Source organism: Trachypithecus francoisi, unplaced genomic scaffold (assembly GCF_009764315.1).
Source record: "Trachypithecus francoisi isolate TF-2019V2 unplaced genomic scaffold, Tfra_2.0 Lachesis_group19, whole genome shotgun sequence".
Lineage (NCBI taxonomy): Eukaryota > Metazoa > Chordata > Mammalia > Primates > Cercopithecidae > Trachypithecus > Trachypithecus francoisi.
In genome coordinates this window covers 1728395-1751034 of record NW_022681464.1, presented here as the reverse complement: position 1 = coordinate 1751034, position 22640 = coordinate 1728395, and the positions used below count along the sequence as shown (strand labels likewise).

The 22640-nt window shown below is 37.0% G+C and overlaps 1 protein-coding gene across 1 annotated transcript in view; it reads left to right on the top strand.

Annotated features, from left to right (window-relative positions):
- The window catches only part of LOC117063884 (netrin receptor DCC), a 153233-nt gene extending 138678 nt beyond the window's left edge, over positions 1–14555 (top strand). Inside the window, exons 12-13 of the mRNA XM_033177696.1 lie at positions 5986–6128; positions 9943–14555. Coding sequence (XP_033033587.1) covers positions 5986–6128; positions 9943–10032 — 233 coding nt within the window. The 3' untranslated portion in view covers positions 10033–14555. The remainder of the gene's footprint in view (positions 1–5985; positions 6129–9942) is intronic.
- The last annotated feature ends 8085 nt before the right edge of the window (positions 14556–22640 follow it).

Here is a 22640-nt window from a genome sequence, read left to right as displayed (position 1 = left end):
GGCTCTTTTTTGGTTCCATATGAACTTTAAAGCAGTTTTTTCCAATTCTGTGAAGAAAGTCATTGGTAGCTTGATGGGGATGGCATTGAATCTATAAATAACCTTGGGCAGTATGGCCATTTTCACGATATTGATTCTTCCTATCCATGAGCATGGTATGTTCTTCCATTTGTTTGTGTCCTCTTTGATTTCACTGAGCAGTGGTTTGTAGTTCTCCTTGAAGAGGTCCTTTACATCCTTGTAAGCTGGATTCCTAGTATTTTATTCTCTTTGAAGCATTGTGAATGGAAGTTCATTCCTAATTTGGCTTCTGCTTGTCTGTTACTGGTGTATAAGAATGCTTGGGATTTTTGCACATTAATTTTGTATCCTGAGACATTGCTGAAGTTGCTTATCAGCTTAAGGAGATTTTGGGCTGAGACGATGGGGTTTTCTAAATATACAATCATGTCATCTGCAAACAGGGACAATTTGACTTCTTCTTTTCCTAACTGGATACCCTTGATTTCTTTCTCTTGCCTGATTGCCCTAGCCAGAACTTCCAACACTATGTTGAATAGGAGTGGTGAGAGAGGGCATCCCTGTCTTGTACCAGTTTTCAAAGGGAATTTTTCCAGTTTTTGCCCATTCAGTATGATATTAGCTGTGGGTTTGTCGTAAATAGCTCTTATTATTTTGAGGTACGTTCCATCAATACCGAATTTATTGAGCGTTTTTAGCATAAAGGGCTGTTGAATTTTGTCAAAAGCCTTTTCTGCATCTATTGAGATAATCATGTGGTTCTTGTCTTTGGTTCTGTTTATATGCTGGATTACGTTTATTGATTTGCGAATGTTGAACCAGCCTTGCATCCCAGGGATGAAGCCCACTTGATCATGGTGGATAAGCCTTTTGATGTGCTGCTGAATCCGGTTTGCCAGTATTTTATTGAGAATTTTTGCATCGATGTTCATCAGGGATATTGGTCTAAAATTCTCTTTTTTTTTGTGTCTCTGCCAGGCTTTGGTATCAGGATGATGTTGGCCTCATAAAATGAGTTAGGGAGGATTCCCTCTTTTTCTATTGATTGGAATAGTTTCAGAAGGAATGGTACCAGCTCCTCCTTGTACCTCTGGTAGAATTCAGCTGTGAATCCATCTGGTCCTGGACTTTTTTTCGTGGGTAGGCTATTAATTGTTGCCTCAATTTCAGAGCCTGTTATTGGTCTATTCAGGGATTCAACTTCTTCCTGATTCAGTCTTGGGAGAGTGTAAGTGTCCAGGAAATTATCCATTTCTTCTAGATTTTCTAGTTGATTTGCGTAGAGGCATTTATAGTATTCTCTGATGGTTGTTGTGTATTCTGTGGGGTCGGTGGTGATATCCCCTTTATCATTTTTTATTGCGTCTATTTGATTCCTCTCTCTTTTCTTCTTTATTAGTCTTGCTAGCAGTCTGTCAATTTTGTTGATCTTTTCAAAAAACCGACTCCTGGATTCATTGATTTTTTGGAGGGTTTTTTGTGATTCTATCTGCTTCAGTTCTGCTCTGATCTTAGTTATTTCTTGCCTTCTGCTAGCTTTTGAATGTGTTTGCTCTTGCCTCTCTAGTTCTTTTAATTGTGATGTTATAGTGTCAATTTTAGATCTTTCCTGCTTTCTCTTGTGGGCATTTAGTGCTATAAATTTCCCTCTACACACTGCTTTAAATGTGTCCCAGAGATTCTGGTATGTTGTATCTTTGTTCTCATTGGTTTCAAAGAACATCTTTATTTCTGCTTTCATTTCGTTATGTACCCAGTAGTCATTCAGGAGCAGGCTGTTCAGTTTCCATGTAGTTGAGCGGTTTTGATTGAGTTTCTTAGTCCTGAGTTCTAGTTTGATTGCACTGTGGTCTGAGAGACAGTTTGTTATAATTCTGTTCTTTGACATTTGCTGAGGAGTGCTTTACTTCCAATTATGTGGTCAATTTGGAATAAGTGCGATGTGGTGCTGAGAAGAATGTATATTCTGTTGTTTTGGGGTGGAGAGTTCTATAGATGTCTATTAGGTCCGCTTGGTGCAGAGATGAGTTCAATTCCTGGATATCCTTGTTAACTTTCTGTCTCGTTGATCTGTCTAATGTTGACAGTGGAGTGTTGAAATCTCCCATTATTATTGTATGGGAGTCTAAGTCTTTTGTAGGTCTCTAAGGACTTGCTTTATGAATCTGGGTGCTCCTGTATTGGGTGCATATATATTTAGGAGAGTTAGCTCTTCCTGTTGAATTGATCCCTTTACCATTATGTAATGGCCTTCTTTGTCTCTTTTGATCTTTGATGGTTTAAAGTCTGCTTTATCAGAGACTAGGATTGCAACCCCTGCTTTTTTTTGTTCTCCATTTGCTTGGTAGATCTTCCTCCATCCGTTTATTTTGAGCCTATGTATGTCTCTGCATGTGAGATGGGTCTCCTGAATACAGCAGACTGATGGTCTTGACTCTTTATCCAGTTTGCCAGTCTGTGTCTTTTAATTGGAGCATTTAGTCCGTTTACATTTAAGGTTAATATGTTATGTGTGAACTTAATCCTGTCATTATGATATTAACTGGTTATTTTGCTCATTAGTTGATGCAGTTTCTTCCTAGCCTCGATGGTCTTTACATTTTGGCATGTTTTTGCAACAGCTGGTAGTGGTTGTTCCTTTCCATGTTTAGGGCTTCCTTCAGGGTCTCTTGTAAGGCAGGCCTGGTGGTGACAAAATCTCTAAGCATTTGCTTATCTGTAAAGGATTTTATTTCTCCTTCACTGATGAAACTTAGTTTGGCTGGATATGAAAGTCTGGGTTGAAAATTCTTTTCTTTAAGAACGTTGAATATTGGCCCCCACTCTCTTCTGGCTTGTAGAGTTTCTGCCGAGAGATCTGCTGTTAGTCTGATGGGCTTCCCTTTGTTGGTAACCCGACCTTTCTCTCTGGCTGCCCTTAAGATTTTTTCCTTCATTTCAACTTTGGTGAATCTGGCAATTATGTGTCTTGGAGTTGCTCTTCTCGAGGAGTATCTTTGTGGCGTTCTCTGTATTTCCTGAATTTGAATGTTGGCCTGCCCTACTAGGTTGGGGAAGTTCTCCTGGATGATATCCTGAAGAGTGTTTTCCAACTTGGTTCCATTTTCCCCCTCACTTTCAGGCACCCCAATCAGATGTAGATTTGGTCTTTTTACATAATCCCATACTTCTTGCAGGCTTTGTTCATTTCTTTTTCTTCTTTTTTCTTTTTTCTTTTGGTTTTCTCTTCCGCTTCATTTCATTCATTTGATCCTCAATCGCTGATACTCTTTCTTCCAGTTGATCGAGTCGGTTACTGAAGCTTGTGCATTTGTCACGTATTTCTCGTGTCATGGTTTTCCTCTCTGTCATTTCGTTTATGATCTTCTCTGCATTAATAGTCTAGCTGTCAATTCTTCCACTCTTTTTTCAAGATTTTTAGTTTCTTGCGCTGGCTACGTAATTCCTCCTTTAGCTCTGAGAAGTTTGATGGACTGAAGCCTTCTTCTCTCATCTCGTCAAAGTCATTCTCTGACCAGCTTTGATCCGTTGCTGGCGATGGGCTGCACTCCTTTGCAGGGGGAGATGCGCTCTTATTTTTTGAATTTCCAGCTTTTCTGCCCTGCTTCTTCCCCATCTTTGTGGTTTTATCTGTCTCTGGTCTTTGATGACGGTGACGTACTGATGGGTTTTGGTGTAGTGTCCTTCCTGTTTGATAGTTTTCCGTCTGACAGTCAGGACTGTCTGTTGGTCTGTTGGAGATTGCTTGAGGTCCACCCCAGACCCTGTTTGCCTGGGTATCAGCAGCAGAGGTTGCCGAAGATAGAATATTGCTGAACAGCGAGTGTACCTGTCTGATTCTTCCTTTGGAAGTTTCCTCTCAGGGATGACTCCACCCTGTGAGGTGTGGGGTGTCAGACTGCCCCTAGTGGGGGATGTCTCCCAGCTAGGCTACTCAGGGGTCAGGGACCCACCTGAGCAGGCAGTCTGTCCGTTCTCGGATCTCAACCTCCGAGTTGGGAGATCCACGGCTCTCCCCAAAGCTGTCAGACAGAGTCGTTCGCCTCTGCACCGGCCCCCGCTGCTTTCCCTATTGGACCTCAGCTGTGGGCTGTCCCCAGAGGTTGAGTCTACAGAGACAGGCAGGTTTCCTTGAGCTGCTGTGAGCTCCACCCAGTTCGAGCTTCCCAGCGGCTTTGTTTACCTACTTAAGCCTCAGCAATGGCGGGCACCCCTCCCCCAGCCTCGTTGTTACCTTGCGGATAGATCGCCGCAGACTGCTGTGTTAGCAGTGAAGGAGGCTCCGTGGGCGTGGGACCCTCCCGGCCAGGTGTGGGATATATTCTCCTGGTGTGCCTGTTTCCTTAAAGTGCAGTATTGGGGTGGGAGTTACCCAATTTTCCAGGTGTTATGTGTCTCAGTTCCCGGGCTAGGAAAACGGATTTCCTTCCCCCTTGCGCTTCCAGGTGAGGCGATGCCTCGCCCTGCTTCAGCTCACGCTGGTCAGGCTGCAGCAGCTGACCAGCACCGATTGTCCGGCACTCCCTAGAGAGATGACCCCAGTACCTCAGTTGAAAATGCAGAAATCACCTGTCTTCTGTGTCACTTGCGCTGGGAGCTGGAGACTGGAGCTGTTCCTATTCGGCCATCTTGCTCCGCCCTCTATTTCCACTCTTAAGAAAACAATTCATGTTTCATTTCGCTTCTCATCAGAGGTACCATGAACAGAATATCATCCTCTTATGTTATCATAAGTTTTATATCACTCGAATTGCAGAGTTTTGATCCCTAAAGTTCAAGAGTGAAAAGTATAAATATGAAGAAATTTCATGTCAGGTCATGGTATGGGAAAAGATGCTTATGTCAAGATTTATCATTTCTAGTGACCAGCACCTAGCAGATTGCTAGTTTATTAGATTTATTTATTATTATTTTCATTGTTTCTTTCCCAATGAACAGATGACTCCTATTTATCTGATTGTAGAGTAACCTCTGAGCTTTATTAGCTAGAATTTTGTTTTCTAAAGTGTAGTCCAAACAACTTTTTCTTGGCAAAATATAGGACCCCATTAGAACCATTAAGACTAAAATGTCATCTCTCTTGATAGAAGAGAACTGGGGCCACTGCCTTTTCATGGCTTTCTGTAATACCTTTTCTGCTGACCTCTTTGTTACAATGCTAAGAATGACACAACCCCTTAGTTATGTGAGATGTACTAGCTGATTCAATAAGCCTTTATAAAAGCTTTATTTTCAGCTATAGGGATGAGGTTGTATTAGTGCTACAAGCTAAGCAGAATTTATAAAGCAAATTTCAGTTCCCTCCAAAAAGGCAGCCCTTATGTATAATAGACAGAAATATCATCTATTAGATACTCAGCAGTGCCTCAAATGATTTTCATGAGCAATAGAAAGTCTTTTATTGACAAAAGCCGTACAGATTAGAACATAATTACATCTGTTTTTGTTCCAAAATAGAATTAAAAATGATAGTCTATCAGGTTAGCCATGATGGATTTTATTTTATTCTAATGTCTTATGCTCATTTGTAGACCAGATCAACCAGCTTTTCTAACTCCACAAATCTTCCTTGGTTCTGCTATGCAACTTAGGGCTTATTTCAGTGGTTTAGCACAGGGCTTTCGGCCCTAAGTAGAGACTGGCACCAAATAAGCTTGCCTGACACTTTATAGGGTGTGATGAACAGTCCAGAGCTCCAAGGTAACTTTTCACAGCGTGATTTGGAATCTACTTGCAATTACATATGGCTAGTGAAGCTGCATCTGGAGAAGCCTAATCAGAATTTGTCTTCCATTTAGTAGAAATAAAACGAGCCCACTCTTTGTGTCAGAATTCATCTTTACACTATAGAATGAGCAATAACCTAAAATCAATGCCAATCTCCTGGATATGGTGTATATACTTGAGAACGTGTTCTGCAGAATGTTTTCGACATTACTTTCATCACTGTGTTTTCTATTTCAGGGCCCACTCTTCCTAAGACCCATGTGAAAACAGCCTCCCTTGGGTTGGCTGGAAAGGCAAGATCCCCTTTGCTTCCTGTGTGTGTGCCAACAGCCCCTGAAGTGTCTGAAGAGAGCCACAAACCAACAGAGGATTCAGTCAATGTAAGGACATCTTTAAAATTCATGCTTCATCAAGGGACAGATTGACTGGTGCTGTGTAACAGGATCTAAACCAATGAGTACTGTCCATTCACCCCAGGCCACCCCAGGGCATTGTTGTTCTTATTATTGTTTGTTCTTCTGTTTTCCTGCACTTAAATATGAAGAGGAAATAAAAGCTATGAAAAAAAAATTATGTCAGAGACATAGTTATGTAAAAAGTTGATTCCTAAGGACAGTCTTAGAAATACGACCAGATGGCTACATAATGTGTGGTTTTACACACACACACACACATATATATAATATATACATATACACATGGATATGTGTGTGTGTTTCTTTTCAATAGGAAGAAATACCTTAGCATTCTTGGAAATAATTAAGACTATATAACTACTCTCCTCCTCCTCCTCCTCCTCCTCCTCCTCCTTCTTCCTTCTTCTTCTTCTTCTTCTTCTTCTTTCTTCTTTCTTCTTCTTCTTCTTTTTTTTTTTTTTTTTTAAGAGGCAGGTTCTTGCTGTGTTCCCCAGGCGGGAGTGTAGTGGCTATTTACAGGCACAATCGTAGTACACTACAGCCCTGAACCTCTTAGCTCGAGCAGTTCTCCTGCCTCAATTTCCCAAATAGCTAAGACTACAGGTGCACATTACTACATCAACTTATACAGTTATTCTCTAGAACTAAAAACTATGGTGACAAAAAACTATATTATGAGGGTTTTTTGAAATTGTATATGTTACTTCTGAGATCATAAAATACCCAAAAGTATAGATTTGTGAAGAAGAAAATATAAAATAAAAAATTGAAGGAGTTTAAGTAATATAAAAAGGAAATGACATATTTAGAAAATAAGAAGGGAAAGTTTATTAAAGACAGAAAAAGTTTTACTGAGAAAACAAGCTAAAAAGGGTTCCAGTTAGAAAACTCAGAAGGAACATCAATGGAGAAGGGGAAAAAATCAGAATTTTAAAAAAAGACATTTATCCCAAAAATGCACTATAAAGGAAATTCAAAAAGATGTTGCCTAAAGACAACTATTTATAGTACACTTTAGTTGTTTCTGAATATAATTCTAGAGAAAACATTTAAAAGAAGCCTAAGGAATTAACATATCAGATTCTTGAAAAATCAAGGCACTAGAAGAGAAAAAAGATGAAAAGAGCAGATTAAAATTCTATTGTGTTATTACATTTGAATCTTTGTTAAGCGTAAATTATGAAATGAGAATAATCTGCCACCCTTCCAACTAGCTTCTGTTTTTTTCATGCATAAATGTAGTCTTCTGCAAAATTTGCAAACAATATATTGAAAAATAAATGTATAACAATATCAAGGAATAAGTAGGTCACATTTAATCAGTCCTCTCCTCTATAAGCAGTGCAACTACCAGGTTTTTAATAAAATTATACTTTCTTTTGATATCTGGTTGTTGTTAAAAACAAAGAATCATTTCATTTGAGTGAAGAACAATACATTTTTCTTGACTTAATTTTTTTCAATACTACAAACAATAAAATATTTTAACTACATAGAGACCAAGGAAGCTGACTATGTGGATGTGTCTGTGAATGTTTTGGCAGATGAGTATTATATACTTAACATACTTTTCAAAGATTCAAATTTATAAGACTCTAATGTACTTTTGTCAGAAAATAGCTATTTACCTCAATGTCTGTTTAGGATCAAGGTTTGTGGCCACATCTCAAATAAAATCAAACTTCTAAGTTTACATGAAGTATCTCATCTCATAAGGGATAATGTCAGGTGGGCCCATTTTTACACTAAAGGTTGACTCTAAAGAATGGCAGCCAAAGGTATACTATTAAAAGCAGTAAGAAACACATATTAAAGGAAATACAGAAACAGGGCAAATAATCTAGACCAGCATTTACCTATGAAAATATAATATGTAATTTTAAATTCACTAGAAGTTACATTAAAAGATGCAAAAATAAACAGGTGAAGTTAATACCTTTTATCCAACCCAGTATTTCCAAAATATTATCATCTCAACATGCAATAAATATTTAAAATTGTCAGTAATATATTTTACTTTTTTTGCACTAACTCTTCCAAAACTGGTGCGTATTTTTTCACGTAAAAGACATTTCAATTTAGGCACATTTTAAGAATATAATAGTTACATGTGGCTAGTGGTTGCCGTATTGTACAATGACATCTAGACACTTTGAGAACAATAACCAGACAAGGAAAACATTTTGGAAATGTGTTACCTGTAATCCCCTTACTTCAACTCGTCTCATACATACACATACACACACACACACACACACACACACACACACACGTAGTATGTATATAAACAGGCTTTTAGCCAAATTGGAAACTTTTCAGTCCCCTATTAAGCCCTGAAGGCTGGGTAATGTATGCCCAAATCATTCACTGACATGCTGAAAATTCTATAGGAAGCTCATACATTAATACCATACATTTTGAGCTGCTTTTTCAGTGGCTGGAGTAGCTTTGTGCCTACCTCCCACCCATGCAAATTCTATCAATGCTCTCTTGAGATCAAGGGTATTTATTTGGCGAGATTAGATATACATCTCTGACCATGGTACAGAGGAATGTGTTTTGGCCTATGCAGAGCAAGAAATCATGGCTCAGGGCTCATTGGCTCAATCATTTAATCAATGGAATGCGCTAGCCAAGAATAATAAGTAGAACATCTGTATAAGTCAAAACAAATAATATGTTCAAGAAAGGAAAAAAAGAAAACTAACATTTATTGAACACGTACCATTGGGCAGCTGGTAAGTGCCCCTGACTTGTTGAATCCTCCTAACTCCTCAAAAGACAAACTTGTTATTCTCATTTCACAAGTAAGGAGACAAATTCAAATAAAATGCGCAAGTATATAAAAGGACTGGGGTTCAAATCAGTGTCATATCTTGTTTCCCTATCCAGCTGTCAAAACTACCTGGGAATTTTTCTTTCAATAAGGATGTCTAGGTTCTTCCCATACCTTCTGAAGTAGAATTCCTAAGCCTAGTGACCTGGTATTTGTGATAACTAATAATCCTATTACTTATTGACATGATAAGTGACTTACAGTGAGTGATTTTACAGAGTGAATTAGTCACAGTTCATTAGGCATTCTGCAGTTCAACCTCTTCTTTTATCCACCATTCAAATTGTCCCAAAAAGGATTGACTCTGATTCGGGGCATGAATTTTGTTTCCACACACAAACTAAAGTCATAATCCCCAGAAGTTTCACTGGTCAAGGCAAAGCCCATTGAGTTCTCACATACAAAAAAAAAAAAAAAAAAAAATGTATCTATATCATGACACAGAGAAAAAATATTCTGTTCATATCTTGATGGGCCACCTAGTAAGAGGAACAAGAACTGATGTATTGAATATCCACCATATGCCAGACCCCATCATGGGCACTAAACATGTCGCAGGAGGCTCAGAATAGCCTATGAAATAGATGTCATTATCATTTTATAGATGAAGAAAACTATGTATCAGAGAGATGCACTCACTTGTCTAAGACCACACAGCTAATAATTGGGAGAACTTAATTTGAAACCAAATCTTTTTGACTCTGAAACCTCTTCCTTGTCACAGATGGAGATGGAGTGAGTGAAACAATATGCAATCTCTTACTATCCCTGTTTTATTACCAGCATCTTCATTCAATGAATATATTCTGAGGACAGCCCTGGCTGTGGTATTCTAGGTCAGACTTGAGAAAACTAAGCGCCCCAACTAGCTGTGGCCCCAGGCTTCGTAAAAGAAATGGATCAATATTTGGTACTAACTCTTCGCTCTCATTCTCTTTATAGGTGTATGAACAGGATGATCTGAGTGAACAAATGGCAAGTTTGGAAGGACTCATGAAGCAGCTTAATGCCATCACAGGCTCAGCCTTTTAACATGTATTTCTGAATGGATGAGGTGAATTTTCCAGGAACTTTGCAGCATACCAATTACTCATAAACAGCACACCTGTGTCCAAGAACTCTAACCAGTGTACAGGTGGTCACCCATCAGGACCACTCAGTTAAGGAAGATCCTGAAGCAGTTCAGAAGGAATAAGCATTCCTTCTTTCATAGGCATCAGGAATTGTCAAATGATGACTATGAGGTCCCTAAACAAAAGCAAAGATGCATTTTCACTGCAATGTCAAAGTTTAAGCTGCTAGAATAGTCCTGGGCCTTTGCCACTGCAGTGACCACACTGTCATAACTAATGCCTATGTTTTCCTTTGTCAAGGCCTGTTGTTTAATGTGGAGGTCTAGTCTTACAAAATGCAAGTGCATTATTTAAGCCTGTACCATGCCATGGCAAACCAGTGCAAACTCACTATTTTGTTTTCAACTTTCACATACAAAGCACCCATGGGAATCTCTCATGCCATAGCACCAAAGGATTGGATGTTTTCCTTACAGCACAAAAAGTAAAGAGTAAACAAACAAAAGGCAGAGAATGCTTATGTTTGTAACTCAGTCATTCATCTTGCACAAGTGGTGGATATTAGTGAGGGGCTAAAAATTCACCTATTTTGGCAAGTATTTGTAAATCCACCCTTGGTTAATATGTATGTCAGGAGTCCAGGAACATAAAAATCTGCAGCTAGTGGCATTCTGCCAGCACCAGTACATTTCCAGAAAGAGGATATAATATGCAATCTTCTCAGACATAGTGTAATTATACGCTTACGCTTGTAATAGGACACTTTTCAATTTGGGTGGCTTTTGTGCCATGCCACACTGTGATGCAATTTCAAAGCTTCACCAAGGCCATCTTCCTTAGGAGTTTGGCCAGAAGAATGCCCCCATCCCTTCACCCCATCCCTCCCTGCATTCTCCTTGGCAACTAGCATTGGGTGAAATGGCCAGCGCCACATGTCATATGGTGCACTGGCCAGTGTCGCTTGTCTTCTACTCCCATAGAAATGGCAGATTCCCTGAAAGCAGGCCCCGAGGAAGAGAAGGAATATAAAAGGTAACTTCTAACAGTATCTTCTCTTAAAGAATGCCAACTCTGCCTACAGACAGGGTCAGTGTTGGGAAGCATTGGCCACCAGACCCTTTTGTTAAGGGAATCTTTTATACCACACCTGTGTCAGAGTCGGGGGAAAGCAGAGGGGTAGGTGCCACCTGACACTTCTGACGCATAAATCCAGCAGATACTTTTCAAAGCAGCATCTTAAACTGTGGACTACAGTTTTAAACTTCTATTGCCATGTTTATCTATAGCTTGGAACTAGCTAAAATTAAGAACATTTTGTGTGCAGCCTTTTAGTTTCTGAATTTTCAGCTGCATTTGGAGTTAATCCCTGCTTATGTAGCTGAATGGCCAAAAGGGAGCTAGTTTGCATATTTATCAGTTAGGTGACTTGAAAACCCAATGAGAGAGTTTCAGCTGAATTATTCTTTTCAGCTCTGCCTTTGATTTCAAGCTTGAGTAGGTCATAATTTTAAAAGAGCATGGAAGGGATAGGATCTTTACAACCTAATAGCTCCTTTTATTAGGTGGGTAATTATATATGAATCCCTGAATAAAATATTTTGAGCAAAATGGCACTGTAACAGAAGTAATAATTCAGATTATTTTTTTACAGTTTTATGTCGGGAAGAAAATCTGATGTCAAAGAGAGGGCTGTTCAAATGGTTCATTAGAAAGTCCGGTCCATTTGCGAATTTGTTCCTTCAACAAGAGTGCTCATTCAATTTACTCAGATTTTCTGGAAGTCTTTCTGAAGAGCTATGTGATGTTATTCTATGGGACAGATTACTCTTATTTAACATCTGGGCACTTAGGTAGACAACCTTCTACTGACCTGGAATAAAGTGTTTCCTAACATAATATTGAATTATTCAGAAATAATCCATTACTTCAAAAAAGAAAATATTCATTGGGCTAGCCCAACTTTCCCTAGGCCCTAAGAATTACTACCTCCCCTTTCTAATTCTAGCAAACATGGAACATTCTGTTTAGGTACTTGACCCCCATGAGGGTAATCCTGAGTGCTCAGTTTGGAATAGGTTGCACATCTCAGATTTTAGGGGTTGAGTCACACCTTCAATCTGTAGAATATAGATGATCAATTAAAAAAAAACTATCATTTTCACAAATTTCTAGATCATTTAGGAAATAAAATTTTTAAAAATCCATTTAAAATATATGTTATTTGTCTTCAGTGGAAGTTACATTTCTGTTGCATGATCTTGAAACTTTCTTCATTAAATAAATACAATGGTTTATCTTAGTAACTGACAATGCCGATAATAGCACCATGCATTTAATCTATAATACAATCAATTTAAACATCCTCAAAAAACTACAGTATCATTTACCTGGTAGTATTAATATACAATGATGTCACCACAACTTTTGTATAACTCTGTTCCCTTTATCCTCAAATGATTCATATATGTATACAATTTCCTGCCCAAGTTTTCAGGTAACTTATTAATTTCCCAGTCTACTGATCTCTTGACAAGAAGAAACCTGTGAATACTGCAAACTAGCCTCTGACTTCCTCCTACTGAGTCTAGTTCATGGTATCCAGGACTCTTTATGCTCATAAATCTGATTCCCATTGGGTGATACCTGACAGCCAACCAGCAGCTCTACCACCAGAACTCATTTCTCCCTGAAAAAGAAGAAAGTCATATTTGGCAGAGCATTCTCTGGTCTGCCCTGTAATGTGCTGAAATGTCAAGCAAGATCCTCTTCTTTAAAAAAAAAAAAAAATGGTATTTTTCTTTGTATTTCACCCTAATAAGAAAGCTATTTTCTTTCCTCTGCAGAAATTTCTGCATTTGTGAAACTTAGAAAAATTTAGATAGTTCAAATGTATAAAGAATATTTGGATTATGCTCTAGCCAAAAGTTAAATGTTTTGTACTGAATTATAGCCAATAAGAAACCAGTCATACTTGCCTCTTCGAATAACAGAGATACAAGCTTCTAGAATATTTAAATAATGAAACTTTACATTTGGGAATTATAAAATGCATACTCAATTGAACAATCTGAAAAAAATACCAAGTCAGTGATATAAGTGGAGATTTATTAAGGATTCCTGTTGGGCATATTCTTAGTTTCTTCAAAATAAGGATTATTCAAAATTAGGTGTGTATGTTCAGTCTCCTGCCTTGGTTCCAGCTACACAAGGAGAGCCATCCTGTGCTAGTGTGATGTTTCAGACAACATTCTGAAACTAAAAAGTTTGGTACTTATTGGCTTTTCCAATAAAGAATCTCTTAAGTACAGATATTTCTGGAAGCTGTTGGTGTCTGTGCTTGAAGATGATTGCTGATACTTATCCACCCTTTGGGTACTTCTGTTGACTTTGTTTAAATGATCATTTTATGGTTGTCTCCAAATGTAATATGGTATCTCAGATACAGCAGCTGGACTGTAATTACAACAAAAGGTTACTTCTAAAGATAACATCTTACCATTTTAGATAAAATTGTGTCCCAGAATTCTGATGGTTTTGGAATGTCCATTTCTAGTCAATGAAAAAAGGAAAAATGGAAAAATTGTCTAGTTTCAGGTGTGTTTAAATAAAACAAAATCATCTGAACTTTAAAATAGATGTGGAGCAGGGTTACCTTCCCTTTCACTCAGTTTACTTCATGCAACCACAGGCAGTCCTGTAGGCCAGAGGTTACTATCCTAGCCTGCTCATAACTATTTACAATACAGAGCCCACGACTTCCTGGAGATGCAGAAGCAATCATACACTCAAGTCTTCACCCTCTCTCTTTTTGTAAATCACATTCAAAGCAACATTTTACTCTTAATTTGCATTTCTCTGGTGACTTTCAGAAATCACTTTAGTATTGTACAGAAAAGCTTTTGAGTCCAGTGTTTAAAATTAAATTGAATACTTTAGAAATCATAGGTAGGTGTTTTGTATGATATTCCATTCCAATGCAAAATATGTGTACCCATGCCTCAATGTGTCTTGCTATCTAAATACCTGTGGCCAAAAAGAATCGATTTGGGGAAAAAAAATGCCTATTTCCTGGTCAGTGAGGTTATGTAAAAGACAAAGTACCACACCCATATCAGCAAATGAATATTACTACTGATCTGGACTCTTTGTTGCCACTATTGCATAACGCTCACCTGGCAGACTTCCAGTTGCACTCTCTGAAGGACTTTTTTCTCTTGCTCTCACTAGAGAGCCTTTATACATTGTCATCCTATGATTTTTGTTGGTAGAAGAGCAAGACCAAAACTCTGCAAGATTTAATAAACACAGAGGCATGGGCCAAGGGATCTCACTGTGTGCTGAACGTGTATTTTCAGATGCAAGAAAGGAATGTTGGAGAGGAGGAGAAATGCTGTTTTTTTATTATTGTAGGGTAAATCTGACAATTCTGAACTTTGTGAATTGTCAGCTTGTTTGGGGGAAGGGTGGGTGGGTATGGGATGTACTTTTTATAAGTAATATTTAATTTATTATTTAGAGTGGCTTCTTTTTGGATAATTTATGATAAAAAGGGAGATCTGGTTGGGATCTAGATACGGCTGTTAAAGCTGCAGTTTTCCATATCTCAGAGGGACCACTTTGGAAATGAATTGTCCATTGCTGAGTATGAAGAGATGTCTAGTCCAGGCAAAGCCTTCACTGAAGTTCCATCATCACCACCTTCTCCCTTTTTAGGGTCATTCAAAGAAGATAACACCAAACAAATAATTCTGAAAGCGTTTTGCAGATCAGTGCTACTCATTCAAAGGGCTTTGCAACTCAAACAGATTGTTAGTGTGCTAGTGATAAGTTTATTTGGTAGAAATGGGTATACTACAGCTTTAACTAGCCTTAGTGAGAAAAGAAGTATTTTGTTGTTGCAAAACACCTTTTTTAACAAAAAGGTATTTTGAGCCTACAAAATGTTTCTTTAAACTGTCAGATTCTAGCATTGTTAACCAAATTAGACTAGTGATTGAAATATTTAAGTGTAAATCTTGTTCTATGAGGAAGGAAACTTGCTTACAGTTTAAAACAATGACTGTTTCTACACATGATCTTGTATACTACTACACAAGGAAAAGGGGGTTTTGTAATCACTGTAGAACAGTCTCATATTCATTTTTTATAGAAATGTTATTCCAATGGTGCATTTTTTGTTTAATAAATAAAGTTTTGATACAAAGTTCTTTCTTCATGTTATTTATAGTAAACGTTGTACCACACACACAACCACAACCTTGCCTGTCTGTGTCCTTAGGATTCATTCTCTTAGTCCATTGGTGTTGCTGTAAAGGAAAACCTGAGCTGAGTAACTTAATAAAGAGAAGAGGTTTAATTAGCTCATGGTTCTGGCAGGCTGTACAAGAAGCATGGTGCCATCATCTGTTCCTGGTGAGGCCTCAGGAGGCTTTCACTTATGGTGGAAAGGATAGGGAAATCCACATGTGCAGAGATTGCATGGCAAGAGAGGAGGCAAGAGAGAGAAACAGGAGGTGCCAGACTCTTTTAAGCAACCAGTTCCCTTTGGAACTAATAGAATAAGAACTAACTCGTTACCATGTGGACTGCACCATGCCATTCATGAGGAATTTACCTCCATGACCCAGAGCCCTCCCATTAGGCCCCACCTTCAACACTGGGGATCAGATTTCACCATGAAATCTGGAGGGGTCAGATATCAAAACCATAGCATAAATATTACCTTTTATTAAAAGCTGTGGTAGGAGCTATCAGTTCTCTGCCCCATCCTCAAGTAAGTTATAATAATAGCTTAATTCTCAGTAAGTTATTTTAAAGCAAATAAACCCTTATGCCATTTTCATGTACACTCCCAGTGTGCTTTCACTCCAGTCCATAACCATGTCTCTTTAGAGAGTTTCCCCAGACTGCTAGAACCTGTCTTTGCCTACATGCATGGGAGAACTGGAAATGTCTGATTAGACCTTTCAAATAGTACCCCCTTTGCCCTGATGACAACAATTTTGAGTTGTAACCCAATTTATCTCCAGAGTACCCTTGTAGGGTTGAGCCAAAGTGACTATGGGCCTCTTTCTTCACAATAGTACACTGTAATAGTGTGCCCTTGCTTGGATTGCCTCCCTTCTCTTTTTGTCTTGCCGCCTTCCCCTAATGGTTTCTCCTGGGAGCACTTCACAGTAAATCACTTTCATACAACTCTTCATGGCAAGGTCTGTTTCTAGGGAATTCACTCAAGGCAAGATCCTTCTAGCTGTGATCCAGTTTCAACATGCAAACAACAAATGAATAAAATACTCTCTTCATCATCCAGATAGTTCATTCTCATAGTGTCAGCAGCAGAATATGGGGGTCACATGTGTGTTGAACATTATGTAGCTACAAATATTGAAAGGTTAAATTTGGCCTGTGTATTAGGGTCCTCTAGAGAGACAGAACCAATAGTGTGTGTGTATATATATATGTGTATACACATATATACAATTGGTATATATATATTTTGTTTTGCACTATATATATAGTGCACTTATATATGCATATGCATATATGTATATCGGTTTGCACTATAGATATAGTGCATGCATATACACTATATATAGTGCAAACTGAATATATATGTACCAATAGTATATATGTGTGTATACATATATATGCATATATATGCATGCAACACTGGATATATATATATATGCATATATATAGATATATGCATGCAAAACTGGAACCCAGAAAGATTGACATTGTCTCTCTTTCATAGAAATTTTCATTATTGATTACTGATTTGTTTCATGTATGTTGACATATTTTAAAGGCATATGTCTAATTCTTTTTCTTAAATTTCTTGTATGTTTTTCCAATAAATGTAATTCTTAAAAGTTTTCCCTAATCTTCATCCTATCATTTCTTTTCATATATGTAATACATATGTAGTAATATATAATATATAAATATTTTCTCTAAATATATATATATTTATATATACTCATATATATGAGACTTTATTAAGTATTAACCTACAGGATCACAAGGTCTCACAATAGGCTGTCTGCAAGCTTGAGGAGTAAAGAGAGCCAGTCCGAGTCTCAAAACTGAAGAACCTGGAGTCCAGTGTTCGAGGACAGGAAGTGTCCAGCACCAGAGAAAGATGTAGCCTAGGAGGCTAGGCCAGTCTCTTCTTTTCACGTTTGTTTTTCTTCCTGCTTTATATTCACTGGAAGCTGATTAGATTGTGCCCACCAGATTAAGGGTAGATCTGCCTTCCTCAGCTCACTGACTCAGATGTTAATCTCTTTTGGCAACACCCACACAGACACACCCAGGATTAATACTTTGTACCCTTCCATCCAATCAAGTTGACTCTTAGTATTAACTATCACAGCACATATTGATAAAAGTTTTATTAACTCTTTTGGGAAAGCAGAAAACTACTCAGTAAGTTATTATTTTAAAGCAATGCAGCACAGATGACAAGATAGGTGGAAACTTTGAAGTTCATCTAGCCCTTCCCATTTTCTTCAATTCATTATCCTCCCATATAGAAGGGAAAAATGTATTTAAACATCTTAAAAGATGTGGCTAGATTCCAACCCCTGTTCAGTTTCGGTGGGAATGTAAACTTGTGGCAGTCACTGTGGAAAACAGTATGACAGTTCCTTAAAAAATTAAACATAGATTACCACAGAATCCAATAATTCCACTTTTGTTCATATGCCCAAAAGAATTGAAAGCAGAGACTCAGATATTCAACCACCTATGTTCATAAGAGCATTATTTACAATAGCCAAAAGATGGAAGCAATCAAATTGTCCATAGACAAATTAGTGGATAAACAAAATGTGGCATAATCATACAATGGAATCTTCTTTAGCCTTATAAGGAAACACTGTCATATGCAACAGCATGGATAAACCTTGGAGACATTATGCTTAGCAAAATAAGACAGTCACAAAAAGACAAATACTACATCATTCGATTTATATGAGGAATCTAGAAAAGTCAAATTCACAGAGATGGAAAAGAGAATGGGGGTTATCAGGGACCAGGGGTTGGGAGCAAGAGTAATCGTTTAATGCATATATCATTTCAGTTTTGGAAGATGAATAAAGTTCTAGAGATGGATGGTGGTAATCATAGCATAAAAATATGAATGTACATCATTGCTACTGAAGTATACACTTAAAAATGGTTAAAATTGTAAATTTTACATTATGTATAGTTTACCACAATTTTTAAAAATCTCCATATAAGACTATTCCAGCACCATCTTCTATAAATACTGATATTTCCTCTGGTTTCAGAACTATAAATATGTAATGGCAAACATATTAAAGGGGAGTGATATGCAAGAAATAGAAGCAGCACATATACCACAGTCTACTTTATGTCAGATATATATTACACTATTATATTCAATTTATGTAATCAACCTAGAAAGGAATGTTGTGCTGTCACAAAAGGCTATCAGATAATTATCTGCATGGGAAACTGGCTATTTGAAAAAAAAATTGGATAAATTTCCGTAGTCTGGCCTAGTGAGAAGTAGGTTAAGAGAGAAACTTAACTACTCTCTTCATTGCAAATATTTTATGGGAAGGATTTTAGAGAAGTTGAAGAATAAGATTCTCTCTTACCTCAAATACTCTATGATGTTATAATGAATATATAGATAGGAAGATGTATTAATATGCATGTAGGTGAACCTAGTAGGTCTAAAAGAAAATGGGGAATCAAAGAGGCCTACCCAAAACTGGAACCCAGAAAGATTGACATTGTCTTTCACAGAAATTTTCATTATTGATTACTGATTTGTTTCATTAATGTTGACATGTTTTAAAGGCGTATGTATAATTTTTTCTTAAATTTCTTGTATGTTTTTCCAATAAATATGATTCTTAAAAATTTCCCCTAATCTCCATCCTATCATTTCTTTTCATATATGTAATACATATATATGAAGTAATATATGATATATAAATATTTTCTCTAAACATTTTTTGCATTTTCTCAGTTTGAGCATCTAAATTATGGCTTCGACTTTTTGTAAAGTTAAATATGCTTTTTACTGCTCCCAGTAATGATTTCATTTCTCCTATTATATTTTTAATTTATTCTTCCTTTTCTTACTCATTCTTTTCATTTCATAATGTTGTCTTTTTTTGCCTATGTTATTATTTATTTATTAACTTTCAGTTTTGTTTCATGGAGATAATATTTCTTCATAAGTATAAAAAATGTCAAATAGTTTTCTATGAAATAATCTCCTGGTTTTATAAAATAATTATTTTCTAAACCTACTATGACTCATTACCTTAGCCTATTATGTTTATTTCAGTTTGAAGTATGTTAATCTATTCATTTACTTGCCAGTGACAGAAGATCTCTTCAGATCAATGAGTGCCAAGCTCCTGTGCAACTGGATTGCCCTCGGCCCATTATACCACCCTTATGTTCTGTGACTTCTGATTCACAGCCAGACAGCCACTTACACACAGATCCCGGAAAGTTTCCAGTATCTCACTGGCTTTCATCTAGTATAACTCTGATGAACCTACAGAAGTTCTTTCCTTTGCTCTCTGTGGTGTTCTGATTTGCAAGTGAATTATTTTAGAAGAAATAAACCTCAAGAATTCAGAAATGCTACATCTCTTCCTTTCTCTTTCGACCTACAAGGTTGTAAAGATGGGAAATGTGCCTAAGATGATTAATTCCCTTCCTACTTCTGTTTAGTTCTATTCTGACAGTTTATAATAACCAAACAAATGGGGAGACAAAGTAGAGGAATAAATAAATAATTACTGAGTGCCTGATGTTTTTGAGTCAGCCAGAATCCCTGCCTAGATTTTGGGGTTCATATAAACTTTGTGAACTGAAAAACCATTTTGCATAAGATCACTGTCAATATGGCAAGGATGGTTCATCCATCATGCTTTTCTCAAAGTTTCACTGGCCTGAGAGTGACACAAATAAACAAAACACTTCTGAATTGTGCGGGTGGGCTTGCTCTCAGGCCTGTATATCTGTATATTTTCTCTCCTCCTCCTCCTCCTTTTTTTTTTTTTTTTTTTTTTTTGATATGGAGTCTCACTCAGTCGCCCAGTCTGGATGGAGTGCAGAGGCGTGATCTGAGCTCACTGCAAGCACTGCCTCCTGGGTTCATACAATTCTCTTGCCTCAGCCTCCCAAGTAGCTGGGACTAAAGGTGCCTGCCACCAACCTAGGCTAATTTTTTGTATTTTTAGTAGAGACAGGGTCTCACCATGTTAGCCAGGATGGTCTCGATCTTCTGACCTTGTGATCCGCCCCACTCAGCCTCACAAAGTGCTGGGATTACAGGTGTGAGCCACCGCACCCAGCCCCTACTTCTTTTTCTAATACAATTTTTTTTTTTTCTGAGTCCATTGATATTTTAGTAAGAAATTGGGATATGCTGTGTTAGGGGCAACTTTATAGGCATCATCAGAATTATTGAATCCTGGACTTTTTTCTTTGTAAGACTTAAGTTTTATTCTACTTTCTATTTACAGAAGTCTAAATTATATCTTACTTTTATTTCTCTAACTCTAAGCTTAATCTATTTCTTATTTACCAATTTCTTATTTTCATGTTGTTACATCATTTTTCCTTTTTTGTCCTCCTCAACTTTTGAAATTCATAATTTGATGCAATAAATAGGCAATTATTCCTGAGATAATCGGAATGTTCTCATTAGTGGTTCAAAAGATTTCTTGAAATAAATAACAGAAGTAATTTTTCCCCGAGTCCTTTCAGATTTAACTAACATTCTTCTTTATAAATTAATAAAAGTCCTTTAATTTTCCTGTCTTTGCTAATATCTATTCTGACTCTTCATGTAAGTTTGACAAAATATCTGTTAGTAGAATAATTTTTCACTACCTTAATGTTTCTTAAGAATTAAATTGTTGTGCTATTCTTTGAACCTGCGGTGGATTTCCTGAGCTATTTTTCTTCTTTTTATTCAAGCTAAAACTATTATTTGGTGTGAAACTCTCCTAACAATGGTAGCATTTCAATTTTGTAGATGTGACTCACTTGTCATGAATTATTCCCATTTCTTCCCCAAACAGGATGTTTCAGAAAACTAACTGTAACATTTACTTCATAGGCATGGTGTGGGCTTAACTTTAAATTAGACAATGTATACAAAGCCCTTAGAATTCCTGGTTCTTGGCAAAGGCCTAATGAATTCTATTTCTGTTCTTTCTGTCTTTGTACTCAATCTTTTTCGTGACATTTATGAACCTTTTCATACATTTTAAAAAGTACATATGGGAATTTAGCAGCTCTGTGTTTTACATGTGTTTCTAACTTTATAGGTATAATTTCCAGCATGTATGCAGATGAAGAACGCAGATTTCCAAAGGATGGTATTATTATAAAATTGTTTCATCTTTCCTTAGGATATCCAAAAAATATTTATTTTTAGTGCCTTTTATCCACATACAAGGCACAATGCTAAGAGTACCAATGAACCAAAGGATGAAACGATACATCTTCTATATTTATACACTACATATATGTGTATATATATGACCATAGTTCAAATGAGATAGTTAGATACCTTTAGTCAGGTAAAGAGAAATTTTCATCAGAGTACAGAGCATCAAATTAAATTCACAGAAGCCCCATAAGGAACATGATGTTGAGAAGAGGTTTAAATAATAAATAAGACTAAAACTTTAGAGATAGAAATGGGCAATTTAGATGGAAGAAACTACATGAGCAAAAAAGTACAAAGGTTAGAATTTATAGACTTATATGGAAACGAAAGTATCTCGGGTTTTATTATTTGAAGAAGTGTATGGCTTGTGAGAAAAAAAAGGTGGGACGCACATCTGCATAATCAATGGAGGTCTTGTAATGATGGTCCAAGATATGTAATTCTGTTAGTAATAAGAAACCACTGAATATGAAAGCTTAATTTTCTCATTCATAAGTGCTTTTTGAATATTCATTGTGTACCAATAACTAAGCTAATATTGGAAAAACAACAGTGATCAATGTGAATATGACCCCTGCTCTCATGGAGTTTATAATTTCCTTTTGGAGACAAAGAACAAATGAACAAATAAGTGTAACAATTATAATTGTGAAGAGTGCTATAAACTAAGGTTGTATTATAGAAATATAGTATCCTTTGAGGTTATTCACCATTATCAAAGAAGAATGGAGCCACTTCAGATCAGGCAAGACTTCCTCATGAGGGTGGCATTTATCCCCCTAAACTGAAGAGGATACAAAAGAGTCATTCATGTGAATATTGGGATGATGCAACATTAATTCCAGAGAAAGGAAAAAGCATAAGCAAATTCTTGGGTTGAGAACAATCTTGGCTTATGCAAAGAATAGACAGGCAGTTAGTGAAGTTGTCTTTCATTGAGCAAAAGGAAGAATGGAGTCAAAGAGGCTAAGGAGTTAGGATTGGGCCATATTATGCTGTACCTGCAATGCACGCTACTGTTTATATTCCAAAGCATATGGGAGTCATTTGGGGGCACTAAGAAGAAGAAAGTTAACATCTAAAAGATGTGTATCAAGGTAAAAAAAAAATTG